The sequence below is a fragment of the Rhinopithecus bieti genome, unplaced genomic scaffold (genome assembly GCF_001698545.2).
Source record: "Rhinopithecus bieti isolate Rb0 unplaced genomic scaffold, ASM169854v2 scaffold_15834, whole genome shotgun sequence".
Lineage (NCBI taxonomy): Eukaryota > Metazoa > Chordata > Mammalia > Primates > Cercopithecidae > Rhinopithecus > Rhinopithecus bieti.
Genome location: NW_016808980.1, coordinates 1488413 through 1505602, shown reverse-complemented (window position 1 = coordinate 1505602; position 17190 = coordinate 1488413). Strand labels below are relative to the sequence as shown.

Genomic DNA, 17190 nt, shown 5'->3' with positions numbered 1-17190 from the left:
AAAAAAAAAAAAAAAAAAAAAGGAGAAGTGCATATTACAAGTTGGTGTAACAATGAATACATTACTATTATATAATAACACATTTTCTTTGACCTAAAGAATCATTTTTTGTCTTCTGATCCTAGAAGTAATTCACATGTTCATGGGCCCATGCATGGCCTGTGCGTCTTATGGAGAGGTCGCTCCAGAAAGGAACCTCATGATTCTCCCAGGCAGCGGCAGGCCTGGAAGTCTTTCTTTGTTTTTCTGACTGTTTTGTAGAGGGAAGCGGCTCTGCTGTCCAGCCCTGTGGAGGAGGGCAGGGTTTTGTCCCTGAGATGACAGAGGGTTGGGGGCGGTTCACTCCAGTGACCAGTGGTTGGCCGAGGTGCGCTTCGGAGTTCAGCCCACCTGGGTTTGAATCTACACCCTCCCAGCGTGGAGCTGAGCCTGACCAGTGCGTGTGTTCATCACACTCAGGCATTTTTCGTTTGTTTATTTTCGGATGGAAAGGGGAGATAGCCCTTCACCCGGTCTCTCCTCCCACGCAGCAGTGCTGCAAGGCCAGGGTTGCAATGAAGGCAGGTCTCAGGCAGGTCTCAGCTCTGCTCTGGCAAAGGGGCCCCAAAGGTCTGAGGCATCCAGCCAGCTCCTCCAAGCTCATGTCCTTGGTCTCAGACCTACAGACTTTGTCCACATCCTAGGCTGGTGACAGCATGTGTGTGTGTCATGGCTGGAGTGGCAGAGGCCCTGTGGGAGCTGCAGACCCAGGCCCCCTCCATAGGTGTCAGGCTATGTGTTCTGCCAGAGACCCACACCTGTTTGTGTGAGGGGAAGGTGCCTGCACAATACTGTAGCCAACCAAATACCATAGTGTCTTCAATACCTACTCATTTCGCCCATGGAAAATTATGCCTAAGCCACCATATGGGTCAATGAACGCTCCAGCCCAGATCCGAAGAGATGCCTTTAGCACAGGGACGTGTGGCAGTGTCTGGAGATGTGCCAGGCTGTCACAGGCTGTGCTCCTGGTGTGGGGACACTGCTGAACACACAGGACAGCCTCCACAGCAAAGCATTACATGCCAAGGTCCAGGGACCCTCCCATAACCAATTCTAGAGTGAGGGCTTCTGATTGGAGAGCCTCGCACTGCATATCCCTTAGTCACTCATGGGATCTAGGTCAGGCGTACACGCACCTGCACCACACTGCCTATACACAAGCACTTTACACTTTACCTGTATTGTATTTATTTATTTTTGGCTCACTGTGTTGCCCAAGCTGGCCTCAAATTCCTGGGCTCAAGTGTTCCTCCTGCCTCAGCCTCCCAGGTAGCTAGGACTACAGGTGAGTGCCACTGCACCTGGCTCTTTATGCAGGCGTTTTAGGTGAGTCATTGGAGGCACAATGCTACCAACTTGCCACTTCAGGTGGCTCCATCTCGATGAGCCTCAGTCTCCTTGTCTATACAATGGTAACAGTGCCCCACACCAGGGGAGCTGTGGGGGTGAGTGAGAGGCTGTGTGTCCAGTCCAGTGTCTGGGGTTTTAGAAAGACGGGGTCTGCTCAGCGGGTGCAGAGCACAGGCTCGAGGCCAGACTTCCTGGGTACCAGGAATTCAGTAAGTGAATTCTTTGAGCAATGCCTGGCACTGCACAAGTCCTATAGCCGTGTTGGGTACCACTGGCATTATTGCTGTTTTCAGGGTTTGTTTGCGTGTGTGTGTTGGAGTCTCGCTCTGTCACCCAGGCTGGAGTGCAGTGGTGTGATCTTGGCTCACTGCAACCTCTGCCTCCTGGGTTCAAGCAATTCTCCTGTCTCAGCTTCCCGAGTAGCTGGGATTACAGGCATGTGCCACCACGCCTGGCTAATTTCTGTGTTTTTAGTAGAGATCCGGTTTCAACATGTTGACCAGGCTGGTCTCAAACTCCTGACCTCAAGTTATCCACCCACCTCGGCCTCCCAAAGTGCTGGGATTACAGGCATGAGCCACCACACTCGGCCTGTTTCCGGTTTTTGATAGTCAAACAAAATTGCTGGGCCTGGAACAGCGACCACCAGGTCACCTCACTCCCTCAGTGTCAGGGGTCTGTCTGCAGTCCCCAATTGCTCTCACCTCATCTCAGTCCCTCCTGCCTGTCCCCATCCTTATCACTGCTCCTACAGCTGGAGACCAGGGTGGGGTGCATTTGAGATGGGACCCCCAAGTCAGCCTGTGCTTCTTGGAGGCCCAGCTTCCCCAGCTCCCTCCCACGACCCCATCTTTATCTGCCTTCACCCCCCACGCCCCGTGCTCTCTTCCCCAGCCTGTGCAGGCCCCAGCTGCCTTCCCACCTGGCACCCCGATACACAGCCACCCCCACAGTGGCCTCAAGAGGCTTCTCTCCCAAAGAGAGACTTTGTCTTCAAGGTGACTCCTGGCTGACCCCTGGCATGGCTGGTGGGAGTGGTGACGGGGCAGTGATGGGGCCATTTGAATTAAAACGCTCTCTGGATAATTCACAGAAATTCATGAGTCATCTTTATCTGGGGAAACGCCAGTGGAGTGGGCTGGGACCCAGGGCTGCAGACTGATAGACAGAGGGAAGCGGCCTCCCTGGACCCCGGTCCTCACTCCTGTACCTGCTGTTGACTGGTCTGCAGGCAGGAGGCGTCCCTTTGCCTGCAGTCCTGGGACAGTGGACCGCAGGGGACACTGGGGCTTCCCAAGGAGTTGCTTGTTCTTCTCCTAAATCAGAAATCAGGGCACTCATCATCTCTCTGTCCATCAGGCCGCTGTCCTCTGCACAGAGACACCTTGGGTGTCCCCTCCTGGCTCCACATGGTTCTGGAGGATGGCAGAGCCAGGACCATGGGCTGCCGTGAGGGTGGTTCCAACCTGCTCTATTTAAACCAAGGGCCCTTTAAATTTGTCTCTTTTCATTTAAATACCTTCTTTAAAAACAAGCAGGCCGGGCATGGTGGCTCACACCATGTGGATCGCTTGAAGCCAGGAGTTTGAGACCAGCCTGGGCGACATAGCAAGACCCATCTCTATAAAATATATATATATATATATCTTTAAATTTTCTTTTTTTCTTTCTTTCTTTCTTTCTTTTTTTTTTTGAGACGAAATCTTACTTGGCTGCCCAGGCTGGAGTGCCATGGTGTGATCTCAGCTCACTGCAACCTCTACCTCCGGGGTTCAAGCGATTATCCTGCTTCAGCCTCCTGAGTAGCCGGGATTATAGGAGCCCGCCACCACACCCGGCTAATTTTTGTATTTTTAGTACAAACAGGGTTTCACCATGTTGACCAGGCTAATCTCGAACTCCTGACCTCAGGTGTTCCACCCGCCTCAGCATCCCAAAGTGCTGGGATTACAGGCATGAGCCCATAATTACAGGCGTCTGCCTGGCCCCAAAATTTTTTTAAAAAAGACAGAAAAACTCCCTGCCCCCAGGAGCTAAGATTCTTGAGAAGGATACTTGATTAACTGATGAATAAGACAGTCAGAACTGTGAGTTCTTTGAAGAATATGGGTGGGGGGCAAGGCCACATTAGCCAAGGGGGTCAGTGAGGACCTCTCTGAGGAGGTGGCCTTGGTTGTGAGGCCTGCAGGCTGGGAGAGAGCGATATGGAAGACCTGGGGGAAGGGAGGGGTGTGCCAGGCAGAGGGCACAGCCAGGGCAAAGGCTGGAGGGGGGCTCCAGCTGAGGCCCGTGCTTTGGCAGGGAGGAGGAGTTTGGGTCCTTCTGGCTTTTCCAGTTGCCTTTGGGTGGTCCAGGCAAGTTGTGTGACCATCCTGGGCTTAGTCTTGCCATCGGTAAAATGAGCGAGTTGGACTCTCGGACTCCACACTTTCTCGGGCCCCCTCTGGTACAGGCAAACTGGTTCCCAGAGAAGCCTCCTCGGGCGCCCGTCTGTCTTCTGTGTAAACTCACATTCCTCTTCCTGGGCTATTTTGCCATTTCCTTTCATGCGAAACCAAAGGAGCTATTTTGGAAACTCCTATAAGCAAACTAAGCCCTGGCTGGCATTTGAGTGGATAAAAAAGAGCCCTAAGTGAGGGACTCAGGCATAAAAGCCACCCAGCCCCGAAAGCCCATGACGTTAAATTTAGATGTTTTACCTCTAAATGAGGTGAAATTGCAGGTTCCCTCTGGCTGGCAGTGGGGAGGAGACGCAGGGCAGCTTCGGCCAGCAGTGAGCAGGACAGATTTAGCGGGAGTGGGCTCTGCTTCCTCCAGCCACACCTTGGGGACGGAGGTCCAGGACAGTCCCCAGTGTCTGGGAGCATCTGGCTTCCTCTCCCCACATTCACCAGCCAGGTCTGAACGGCATCAGTTCTAAGTGCCAGGCCAGAGAGAGGCAGCGAGGGACACGGAGTGGAAGAGGCTGTCCTGTCTGCCACCAAAGGTTTGGGAACTGCATGACTCTGTGCCTCCCTGCTCTGCCCTGGGGCCCAGCAGGGTCTCTGCCCTGTCTCTCATGCCTGCAGAGTGCTGGTTACCCAGGGCTGCCTTAAGCCCCCCAAGCGTCCCTCCTCTCTTTCCAATGCCTCCCCAGGGACCTCCTAGACCTGCCCACAATCCGGTAGCTAAAGGGTTAATGCCAGCCCCAGCAGGCGTGGTGACACATAGTGGGAGGGGACAGGGTCTTCAAGACCCTGCTCCAGCACCCAGCCTCCACTTGCTGCTGTGCGAGTGCTTAAATATCAGGAATGTCACCCTTAGTCGCAGGTGACAAACTGGACTTATCAGGAGCTGTTCGCTGAAGGCTCCTGAGATTCTGGGTCTCAGCCTGGCCATCGCACCCCCAATCATCCAGGGGGATATCTGTCTCTTTTACCACAAGAAACACAGCTTGGCTGGACTCCAGGTCAACGTCATGGATCAGCCCCACTAGGCCCAGCCGGGAGGGGGCGCAGCTGAGCTGCCTGGGAACCGTCACTGTCCGCCGGCCCCAAGGGGCCCACAGGGGCTGGGGCTGCAATACCCTGAAGCCAAAAGAGGTTGGGCTTGATTTTTCTCGGCCACCACCCAGGGCTACCTTTCTAGCTTGGCAGGTCCCCCTCCCAATCCTATTTCCATCCTGGAGCCTCTTCCCTCCTGGAGGAGGTCTGGCTCCTGGGAGGGGGGCGTGTCCTCAGCAGAGCTCGGGGAGCAAGCGCACCCTAGTCCCGAGGCCAGGCTTTGGAGTCCACACGCCCAGGTCCACTTCCAGCTCTGGCATTTCCTACCTGTGTGACCTTGGAGGGCTCATTTCCGTCCTCTCTGAGCCTCGGTTTCCTTCTTTTCTTCCTTTCCTTTTTCTTTTCCTTCTTTCCTTCTTTCCTTTCTTTCTTTTGAGACAGGGTCTCACTCTGTCAGCCAGGCTGGAGTGCAGTGGTGCAGTCTCAGCTCACTGCAGCCTCGACTTGCCGGGAAGTCTCCAGTGATCCTCCCACCTCAGCCTCCCGCGGTAGCTGGGACTACAGGTGCATGCCACCACACCCGGGTAATTTTTGTATTTTTTGTAGGGACCAGCTCTCACTAGGAGACCCAGGCTGGTCTCGAACTCCAGGGCTCAAGTGATCCGCCCACTTCAGCCTCTCAAAGTCCTGGAATTACAGGCGTGAGTCGCCATGCCTGGCATGAACCTCGGTTTCCTTATCTGCAAAATGGGGGATAATAATAGTACTTGTCTCATATGGTGTTGGAGAATGAAATGACGATTTTAAGTCCTTAGAGCAGGTAGCAAGCAGCGCTGGCTACCCAAGGGTCAGAGGCAGGGCCACCCATCATCCTCAACAGCTGCTGCAGCTTTTGTAAATAAAGTTTTACTGAAACACAGCCATGGCATAATTCATTTACATAATGTCTGCAGCTGGTTTTGCTCTAAAATACTAGAACTGAGTAGTTGTGACAAAAACTGTATGGCCTGAAAACCAAAATATGTACTATGTGGCTTTTATTTGTTTGTTTTGAGATGGAGTCTTGCTCTGTTGTCCAGGCTGCAGTGCAGTGGCTCGATCTCGGCTCACTGCAACCTCTGCCTCCCGGATTCAAGCGATTCTCCTGCCTTAGCCTCCAGAGTAGCTGGGACTACAGGCGTGTGCCACCACGCCCAGCTAGTTTTTGTGTTTTTAGTAGAGTTTCACCATGTTGGCCAGGCTAATCTCGAATTCTTGACCTCAGGTGATCCACCCACCTCAGCCTCCCAAAGTACTGGGATTACAGGTGTGAGCCACTGCGCCCAGCCTTTCTATCTGGCTTTTTACTGAAAACATTTGTCCATCTTTGCCTTAGAGTCTAGCACATAGTGGTTATTATTATTATTATTACTGTTATTATTCCAGCACCTTCCTCTCGGGCTGCACAGCCTGGTGAAGTAGGGGAAGCAGCGTCAACCTTTCCTTCATTGTTTTCTGGTTCAATAAAGATGTGTTATCAATCTTCCATGCACCTGGTCCCTGCCCGCAGGGAGCTCCCTGTCTAGGATGGGGAGATAGACAAGTCACCATTCACAGTCCACTCTCACAGAGGAAGTCAGGGGTGTCCAGAGGAAACACCGGACACAGCTAGGAGTGGGGAAGTGTCCAGGAAGGCTTCCTGGGGGAGGGGACACGTGGGCTGAAAGATGAGGAGGGTTTAGCCAGGAAGCCAATCCATGTGGCGATGGCATGTGGAAGAAGGAAGAGCCAGACTTCAGTTTGAAAAATGTGTGTCCTGGTCAGGCATGGTGGCTCACGGCTATAATCCCAGCACTTTGGGGAGTTGAGGTGGGTGGATCGCTTGAGCTCAAGAGTTCAAGAACAGCCTGGACAACATGGCGAAACCGTCTCTACAATAAATACAAAAATTAGCTGGGTGTGGTGTGCCTGTAGTTCCAGCCACTTGAAAGACTGATGTGGGAGGATGACTTGAGCCCAGCAGGTGGAGGTTGCAGTGAGCTGAGATTGTGCCAGTGCACTCCAGTCTGGGCAATAGAGCCAGACCCTGTCTTAAAAAAAAAGAAAGAAAGAAAGAAAGAAATATGTGTGTCCCTGAGTTGCCTCTCACCTCTCAGAGCCTTTCTTTCCTCATAAGAAAAATGGGGCCACTGAACCTCATAGTGCTGTGAGTGATGAATCTGCTGTCAGGTTCTGCAGGTCTGCTCCGAACCTTAGTTCCCCTCCTTTGTCCTCCTGTCTCTCACACTGAGCAGGACGACCTGGGGCTTGTTTTGAGCATTGCATGGGGAGGAACTGCTTAGCAATTGTCCTTCTTTCTGACCTTGAAGTGGAGTGACTGAGGTGAAGCTCCAGGAATGGCCCAGAAGGCTTCTGATGGGGAGGTGCAGAGGGAGGGGCTGGGGAGACCTCTTTCAGCTCCAGTCCCCAGGCTGACTCCAGAGTACGTCCCAACTACACACCTTGGGGAATCCCTCCCTACTCCGTCCTTATTCTCTTGTCTGGCTTGACTGGGGGGATCAAGCAGTTTGAGCAGCGTCTCAGGCCATGCACAGGTGCTGATAGGGGCAACAGCAGTGAGGAGCTCATAAATGTTTAACAAGCAGCAGACAGAAACTCTAACTTGTAGAACTTGCCACTTTCTGTGGTGTAAATACTCTTACTGTGCCTGATTTCAAACCACCAACATGATGTCAACAGGCTTACAAAATTCCTGAACATTTAACAATGGACTGTTTTTGTTTGTTTGTTTGTTTGTTTTTGAGTTAGAGTCCTGTTCTGTTGCCCAGGCTGGAGTGCAGTGGCATGACCTTAGCTCACTGCAACCTCCACCTCCCGAGTTCAAGCGATTCTCCTACCTCAGTCTCCTGAGTAGCTGGAACTACAGGCGCCTGCCACCACCCCCAGCTAATTTTTTGTATTTTAGTAGACAGCGTTTCACCACGTAGCCCAGGCTGGTCTTGAACTCTTGAGCACAGGCAATCTGCTTGCTTCGGCCTCCCAAAGTGCTAAGATTACAGGTGTGAGCCACTGTGCCTGGCCCAGTTGACTCTTGTGAGCTGGTACAAGCTGGCTCAGCACAGCACAGCATAGGAGGGGATGGTGGGAGACCTCTTTATTGGGGGGGGGCGTTGCAAGGCCCCAGTGCAAGGCACTCCTGACTGCAGGTAAGACAAGCTCTGACATCGGGCATCCTCAGGTTCTAAACCCAGTGGTCAGGTGCCCTGCTGGGGCCCCTGGGCTAGTCTCATCACTTCTCTGAGCCTCAGTTTCCTCATCTATGGAATTGGGTCATCAAAAGCTCCTGCTCTTAAGAGGGTTGTGTGGATTTCATAATTTACATAAAGCATTTAGTGCAGGGCCAGCTTAGTAATGAGAAATGAGCACTTGGTGAATGATGCCTCAACTTCTCCATCTGTACACAACACTGCTAGTCATGAGTTCATAGCTGTTCATGGATTCGTAGTCACTCACGGGGCACCAGGCTTGCCACACAGCGAGTGGTCAGCAAATGCTTGCCACCTTCCTCCATCAGGGCTAGAAGCTGCTCACTTCTCACTTGGCTCTCCCTGAGTCATCTGGCTCATCTGGGTCACCTGGCTCACCTGCAGGGCTGGGGTCTTAGCCAATTGCACAGAGAGCCAGCCCTTCTGACGTGTCTCGTGCACACTGTGGGCTCTCAGGACGTGCTCTCCTTGGTCCTTCCAGCAGTCTCCATGGGAGGTCCTTTCTGAATTCCCATTTTACTGTTGTGATCACTGAGGCCCAGAGCCTGAGTGGCACAGCTGGGATTTGAGCTCAGGTCCACCTTCTTCGTTGCCAAGCTTTCCTGTGTACAGCACATGTGGAGCTGTGGGGTGGGGGATATATGGGAGGAGGCTTGTGGAGGCTGCACAGATCTGCCAGGAGATGCAGTAGTAGATGCTGGGAGGATGTGGCTCGATAGAGGAAGTTTTACCAGGCAGAGGCCCCCAAGTGAGCAGAGGTGTGGCAGGGTGGACTTGGCCCCTGGGGAAAGAGATGTTGGAACATGGGGGTCTCATCGTGCAGGAAGATGAGGGCCTAGGTGGACTGGAGCTTTTTCATAGGTTTCATCTGGGCAGTGGGGTCCCTGGAATCCTTGGATTGACACCACCCTGGCAAAGGAGCAAAGTATGAAACTATAGCAGCTGAGATTTAGGTTAGATATGAAGGAGAACTTTCCAGTTGCCCGTGCTGGAAGACGCTGACCTACATTCCCAAGGGATAGGGTGGCATTTTCCCAATCTAGAGATGGTTTGGAATAAAGAGAAGATGGCCAGGGCTTGGGGTTGACCCCATTGCAGGGCAGGTCGGAGACGGGGCAATGGATTGGGGTGGAATCAGCCCTTGACGCCAGCAGCCTGGCTTCATGTGAATTGGGCTTTTCCACCCCCTGCTCAAAGCCCTCCCATGGCTCCCAGTCACCCTTGCCCCATTGTAAGGCCAAGCCCCTCCTTGGGGCTACCAAGGCCCCTTGGGACCCGAGCCCTGCCGGCCTCTCTGACCTCATCTTTAGCCCACTGAGCTTCTTGCTGTTTCTGGATGACACCAAGGCCCCTCATGCATCCTGGCCTTTGCTCAGGCTGTTCCCTCGGCCTTGGACACCCTTCCGCTTGACCCCACCTCAGCCTTCCTCCTCACCTCTTGGGCGCCTCTTCACAGCTGGGTCAGATGCCTTCTGGGGACCCCCATCACTCCAACACAGACTGTATCATCACTGTTTGGCCCTTGAGGATAGGGGGACTTGGCCTGCCTTGCAGAGTTCACCTGTGTTAGGTGCTCAGGGAGGGCTGGAGGAGGGGGGAGGAGTATCTGTGGGGGTGAGAGGGCTGTGTTCAGGAGGTGCCATCCTCCTGCTCTGGGAGGCAGCATTGCCCAGCACTGGGGACCTGAGCACAGAGTGCAGAGTACAGACACCTGGGTTCGAATTCTGTTCCCATCACCGTCCCCCATCAGGTCCCCTACCCTTATGGGACCTCAGCTTGCTGACCTGTGAGCCAGGCACAGTACCAGCCCCCACAACACTCTGGGGCCGTAGTGAGGTCTGTAGGTGGTGGTGGAAGGTGGCTGACCTGCGGACAGCACTCGCTGGATGGTGGTACCGGGCTGACTCTCCTGTCCTCTCCTTGCAGGTGACCATCATGTCAGTGAGGTTGCGGTTCCTGTCCCCTGGGGACACAGGGGCTGTGGGGCTCGTGGGCCGGAGTGCCTCCTTCGCGGGCTTCAGCAGCACACAGAGCCGGAGGATTGCGTAAGTTCCGCCCGTGTCCTGTGTCGGGGTGCAGGGGCGGGGCTTGTTAATGGGCAGGGACATCCTCCTCCTGCTGCCAGAGACCCGAAGGCTCACTCTCAGGCAGCCTTGCAGAGAGAGAGAGAGAGAGAGATTGAGAGACAGAGAGAGATTGAGAGAAACAGAGTATCTTGGTGTTGAGATAAACCTATCATTCCCTTGAGACCTGAACGGTTATCATTTCAAATGCTCCAGAAGTTGATCTGCCTGAGCTTAGCAGGTCCACTTGGCAGATAAAAAAAACTGAGGCTCTGGCTAGGCACAGTGACTCACGCCTATAATCCCAGCACTTTGGGAGGCGGAGGCAGGAGGATCACTTGAGCCCAGGAACTTGAGACCAGCCTGGGCAACATAGCACAACCCCATCTCTACAAACATTTTTTTGAAAAACCAAAAAGTCAGGTTGGGCGTGGTGGCTCACGCCTGTAATCCCGGCACTATGGGAGTCTGAGGCGGGCGGATCACTTGAGGTCAGAAGTTTGAGGCCACCCTGGCCAACATGGTGAAGCCCCGTCTCTACTAAAAATGCAAAAATTAGTTGGGTGTGGTGGCACGTGCCTGTAATCCCAGCTACTTGGAAAGCTGAGGTGGGAGGATCACTTGAACCTGGGAGGCGGAGGTTGCAGTGAACTGAGATCGCACCACCGCACTCCAGCCTGGGTGACAGAGCAAGATGCCATCTCAAAAAACCCACAAAAACACCAAAAAACAAAAACCAAAAAACCAGAGGCTCAGATAGGTGGAGCCACTGACCCAAGGTCACAGAGCAAAACTGGCGCAGGGCTGGGTCTCCTAAGGGCAGGGTTGGGAAGGAATGTTCTTCCTGTCTGAAAGACTAGGCAATGGGGCCACCTCTTCTGGCTCTGTGACCTGGGGCAAGTGACCTCACCTCTCCAGCCTTGTTGTCTTCATCTGAACAGTGGGAATTGTGGGTGCGCCCTGCTCCTGGGGCTGTCAGGAAGGAACCAGGAGGGAGGCAGGGCCAGCAACCTATGTGGCCGGTGCTGTGGGGGGTTATCAGATGAGGGAGCAGGCTTGGCACAGATGGGCCTGAGGGACAGCATTGACCCTGTGGCCGAGTTCCCGGGGGATGCTGGCCGGGCCAGGCCCTGCCTGCTGCCCCGTCCTGTGTCTCCTCCGGCTTTAGGTACTAAGTCCCTGGGCGGAAGGTTGTTTCTGCTCCCGGAGGCCACAGCCTGATAAGCTCAGGCCTGCTGCCCCCTGGCTCCAGGGCCTCATGCCAGGCACTGTGCAAGCCCTCAGGGAACCGTTTACGAGCGGGCAGGCCTGAGGACTGGGGCAGTTTTCCGATATCCTGAGGGGGGCCAAACCTGTCTGTCGGAGCCAATGGGGTGGACAGGTGGGGGTCCCCAGCCAGAGCAGAGTGCAGAACCCAGTAGGTCAGTTAGTCAGTCAACAACCAAATCCCAAATCCCACCATGCTCTTCCCCGACTTGAAACCCTGCAGATTCCCATACTGCTTAGAATAAATCCAGTGCCCTCCTGGCCTAGAGGCCCCTGGGACCTGGTCCCAGCAGCTTGCCTCCCTCCCCTCCCAGCCTCAGGGCCTCAGCACACACACATGCCCTCCTCCTGCAGCTCCCACCCCACTCCTCCACCTCCAGTTCCTGCTGAATCACCTGCAGGCATTGACTTCCTGCTAGGTCCTGGGGGAGATCCTCCATCCCCAGACCAGGCCAGGTCCCTCCTGTGTGTGCTCCCTGAGCTCTTTCCCAGGGATGTTTGCTGCTGGGATAGAACCCCACCTCCACCCTGCTGAGGTCAGCCCACCCAGCTCACTAACCTTTCCCTGGGGGCTCCCTTCCCATGGGTGCCGGGACCCCAGGGTTAAGATACTGGAGTGTCCCAGCTGAAAGCACCTTAGGAATCCCGGTTCACGCAGCAGATATTCATGGAGCACCTACTTAGGCCCTGTCCTGGGCTCTGGGGACAGACCCAGGCCCTATCATCCTGGGAGTTGATGGCAGCAAACAATAAGCCAATGATAATTGAGACAGATCCAGCTGGTGGCAGTGCTGTGAGGGAACTGAAGCCGGGGTGGGGGAGGGCAGCCAGGGTCTCCTGGGAGAGCCTAATGAGGCAGGGGCATGGGGAGCAGAGGCAGGAAGGGACAGAAGAAGTGGATCTGCGTGTATGCAGATGGGGGTGGGCCGGGAAGCCTTCAGCAGGCGGAGGCAGTGGCGAGTGCAGATGTCCTGGGTGGGAATGAGCTTTTAAGGGACAGAAAGCAGGTGTGTGGCTGGCATGCATGACAGCAGTCAGGGAGGGAGGAGGACCCTGCAGGGTCTCGTGGGCTGCAGTGAGGAGCTGAGACACATTCTCAGTGGAGGGGAGCCTGGGAAGGGTTTAAGCTGAAGCCCCAAGACAAGAAAAAATTCGGCCAAGGCTTCAGAGCGGTTAGTGCTCGGTGCCCCGACTCCAAGCCTCAGAGGGCAGAAAGCGTGGGGGTGCTGCCTGAGAAAGGCACACAGTAGGCACTCCATAAGTGCTGCGGAGAGGAGGTGAAGTATAAACCAGCCAGGAAATGATGCTGTTTCTCGACTTAACCATTTCTGAGCTGCCTCTTCCTGGGCTTTATCAGAGGCCCCCACTTTCTTGTAGGGGTCTGTAATCAAGGCTGGGAAAGTCAGCTGTGCGGATTACCTAGCTAGGGGGCCATCCAGCCCAGGTGACCCTCTCCAAGCTGTGTGCCCCGGAGTGAGGCTGGTCCACTGAAGCACTGTAGGGACCCCTGTGTGTGCTGGAAGAAGCGGTAGGGTCTGCAGACCCTGTAGCCAAAGGCAGCTTCATGAGCAGGCAGCCCGCGCTCTGTACTGTGATTGGATGCTCTGCTGCTGTGCTCTAGAAAGTATTTTTTGTGGGTCTCACTCTGTCACCCAGGTTGTAGTGCAGTGGTGCGATCTCGATTTACTGCAACCTTGACCTCCTTCGTTCAAGCGATCCTCCCACCCCAGTCTCCCAAATTTTTTTTTTTTTTTCTTGAGATAGTTTCTCTCTGTCACCCAGGCTGGAGTGCAATGGCGCAATCTTGGCTCACTGCAACCTCTGCCTCCCAGGTTCAAGCGATTCTCCTGCCTCAGCCCCCTGAGTAGCCGGAGGACTACACACCACCATGCCTGGCTAATTTTTGTATTTTTTTTTCTTTTGAGGCAGAGTCCCGCTCTGTTGCCCAGGCTGGAGTGCAGTGGCATGATCTTGGCTCACTGTAACCTCCGCCTCCTGGGTTCAAGCAATTCTCCTGTATCAGCCTCCTGAGTAGCTAGGATTACAGGTGTGCGCCACCATGCTGGTTCATTTTTTTTTTTTTTTGTATTTTTAGTAGAGACAAGGTTTCACCATATTGGTCAGGCTGGTCTTAAACTCCTGACCTCAGGTGATCCACCTGCCTTGGCCTCCCAAAATGCTGGGATTATAGGCGTGAGCCACCACTCCTGGCCTAATTTTTGTATTTTAAGAGAGACTAGGTTTCACCATGTTGGCCAGTCTGGTCTGGAACTCCTGGTCTCAGGTGATCCGCCCACCTCAGCCTCTCAAAGGGCTGGGATTACAGGTGTCAGCCACTGTGCCCGGCCCCAAGTAGAAATTCTTAATAATTTTTTTTTCTTTTTTTGAGACAGTCTTGCTCTGTCGCCCAGGCATGCAGTGGTGCAATCTAGGCTCACTGCAACCTCCACCTCCCAGGTTCAAGCGATTCTCCTGCCTCAGCCTCCTGAGTAGCTGGGACTATAGGCATGGGCCACCACACAGGCTAATTTTTTTTTTTGAAACGGAGTTTTGCTTTTGTTGCCCAGGCTGGAGTGCAATGGCGCAATCTCAGCCCTCTGCAACCTCCACTTCCTGGGTTCAAGCAATTCTCCTGCCTCAGCCTCCCGAGTAGCTGGGATCACAGGCATGTGCCACCACACCCGGCTAATTTTGTATTTTTAGTAGAGACGAGGTTTCACCATGTTGGCCAGGCTGGTCTCGAACTCCTGACTTCAGGTGATCCACCCTCCTTGGCCTCCCAAAGTGCTGGGATTACAGGCATGAGCCACCGCGCCCAGCCCAAAATTCTTAATACATTTTGAATAGAGCCTTGCATTTTTATTTCGCACTAGACTCCACAAATTTCACAACTGGCCCTGCCTGCAGCTCTCCTCCTGCCAGGCCTGTGGGGGCCTCTGAATGTCCTATATCCATGGGACATGTCCCCTCAGGCCCTAGAGGGGAGCTCTGCCCAGAGAGTGCCCCCACGGTGGGCCCCTGCCTCTTGTTGGCCCCGTCCTGGATGCCTGGGATCAGCTCTTTGGGAGGAAGGAGGACAGAGGTGATCCATCACCTTGACACCAGGGCTCGCTGGCTGTCAGCAAGGGTCCCATGGTGTCTAAGTCCTAGTATAGGAAAGATAGCCCTAATGGCTCTAAGTATCCCGGACCCCTCCTGTCCCCCACCTGATTGTCAGGGATTCCAGAGGATGCTGGGCCTGGGCTGGTTCAGAGGTCCCTGGGCAGCCCCCACCTGGCCTCGGCCTCTGTGGCCCCCTTGTGTGAGGTCAGAGAAGAAGCTGCCCACACCAACGGGGAAGCGGTGCATCTATTTTTAACTTCCTGTCTCCGTCGAGCTCCCTGGGGTCTGGACCCTTGGAGCCAGGGCTGGAGCATGATTGGGTTTCAGGCCCCACCTTCTGGCCTTGTTCCCTGGTAACCCGAGCAGGCCGAAGTGCAGCCACACTGTCCAGGCAAACAACCTGCCAGGAGGGCGGGGCTCTGCGTGGAGAGGGTGGGCTGATGCCCCTCTGTGCCCACCCCCACCTGGACCCCCACCCTGGCACCTTGAAACCCCTTTCACTATAGACAGGGCTTTTTACTCCACAGTCAGATGGCTCACTTGGGGAAGTAACCTGGTGGGGAAATTTTATACTAAGGTGTGAATGATTGACATAATAAGGCCATTTCCCAAGAGCTGGACCTGGGGGGTGGGAGGATAGAGAGATAAGAGGATAAACAGAGAGGATGAAGCAGGAGAGGGCCAGGCCCTGACACTGTCCCATTCTGCCCCAGTTGACAGGCATGGCTGCTCTTCCCCCTTTCCTGCCCCTCCTCAGCCAGGTCTCCCTCCCCCAGGCGGTCAGGCAGGTACTCCCTGAGCCAGGAGCCACTGGGACATCCTCCTCAGCTTGGGAATTCCTCTGTTGGGATGGCTAAGAAGTGTGGGTGTGAAAATGAAATAACAGCCATGAATTTTCAAGGACAGGAGGCTGGAGAAAGAGGCGGCTCATATCCAGCCCTGCCTGTGATGCTGTCAAGCACACAGACTCTGGAGCCAGAGGCAAGTGATACAAGTTCAATCTCCTGGACTGTACCAGGGGGCCTGACCTCAAAGGCTGTCAGGAGGAATGGGTCCATACATGTAAAGTACCAAGAGCAGGCCAGACGGGTGCGGTGGCTCACGCCTGCAATCCCAGCATTTTGGGAGGCCAAGGCGGGCAGATCACTTGAGCTCAGGAATTCAAGATCAGCCTGGGCAACATGGTGAAACCCCATCTCCACCAAAAATACAAAAAATTAGCTGAGTGCAATGGTGCACGCCTGTGGTCACAGCTACTCGGGAGGCTGAGGGGAGAGGCTCACTTGAGCCCAGGAGGCGGAGGCTGCAGTGAGCCAGGATCACGCCACTGCATTCCAGCCTGGAAGACAGAGCAAGACCTCGTCTCAGTTAAAAAAAAACAAACAAAAGCGCCGAGAGCAGAGCTTGAACTTGGCAAGTGCCGAGTGCATGCCTGTCATCATCACCGAGCAGCCAACACCACCAAGCACCTGGGCAAATGGTTGGCTCATGTCCTTGTTGCATGGAGTCTTCACCTGAAGCCTGTGCAGTCAGTCCTATAATGGCCCCACCTGGAGGCTGGGGGCAGGTGCAGGACTTGAGCCCAGCCCTGTCTGCCTCCAGAGCCTGCACTTGCAACAGCCGAGTACCAAGGCCTCTGCCAACCACAACAGGCAGAAGGACTGCTGTAGCAACCTCATGTGAGGGCTGGGGCCAGCAGGTTGCATGTGTCCGTCTGGAAGCTTGTCTGGCATGCCAGGGGCTGTTTAATATTTACTGAGTCCTCCCAGACCTGGTGAAACATCCGGCCCCAGAGGCTCTCCCTGCCCCGGCTTCTGTGACACCTGGGCCAGACATGCAGCCTGATTTGGCCATCTGGAGGCTGCACGCGCATCACCTTCCCCGGGTGGGCGGGCCCTCAGAGTGGCCACTGTGCTTGTCCTGCTGAACCTCAGACAAGGAGCACGGGGCTCAGAGCTTTCCCGGGAGCAGGTGCATTCAGGTATGGCTGCAGCAGTGAGGGTATAAGGTCCCCAGGTGGATGGAAGCAGGGCTAGGCCAAGGGTGCACACCTGCTAGGGACTGGAGGTGGGAGCTGGGAATGAGTGGGCTCCTGCAGCCCCACCTCCAAACTGCCTGCCCCACTGCCTGCTGCCCGCCTGCCGGGGTTTCTAACCTGTCAGAAACCCGCCTTTCCCCAAGGCTGCAGCCCTGACCATCTCTGCCAGCCTTGAGATGGCAACCTTGCGGAGGGCCCGGTTCAAAAGGTGGGTGATGGGGCCTCAGGGAGGGCAAGGGGAAGAGGGAGCACAGCCCCTCTGGGCTTTGGAAAGCATCAATTAACGTTAAATATATACAAATGGCCGGGTGCGGTGGCTAATGCCTACAATCCCAGTACTTTGGGAGGCCAAGGCGGGCAGATCACCTGAGGTCAGGAGTTCGAGACCAGCCTGGCCAACGAGGTGAAACTTCGTCTCTACTTAAAAAAAAAACAAAAATTGCTGGGCGTGGTAGCAGATGCCTCTAATCCCAGCTACTGGGGAGGCTGAGGTAGGACAATCGCTTGAACCTGGGAGGCGGAGGTTGCAGTGAGCAGAGATCATGCCACTGCACTCCAGCCTGTCGACAGAGTGAAATTTTGTCTCAAAAAAACAAAATATA

The 17190-nt window shown here is 54.7% G+C and overlaps 1 protein-coding gene across 2 annotated transcripts in view; it reads left to right on the top strand.

The window, feature by feature from the left end:
• The window catches only part of RIPOR3 (RIPOR family member 3), a 106797-nt gene that overhangs the window by 51588 nt on the left and 38019 nt on the right, over positions 1 to 17190 (top strand). For both annotated transcript variants that reach the window (XM_017888140.1, XM_017888141.1), the window contains exon 2: positions 10046 to 10164. In XM_017888140.1, coding sequence (XP_017743629.1) covers positions 10046 to 10164 — 119 coding nt within the window. The remainder of the gene's footprint in view (positions 1 to 10045; positions 10165 to 17190) is intronic.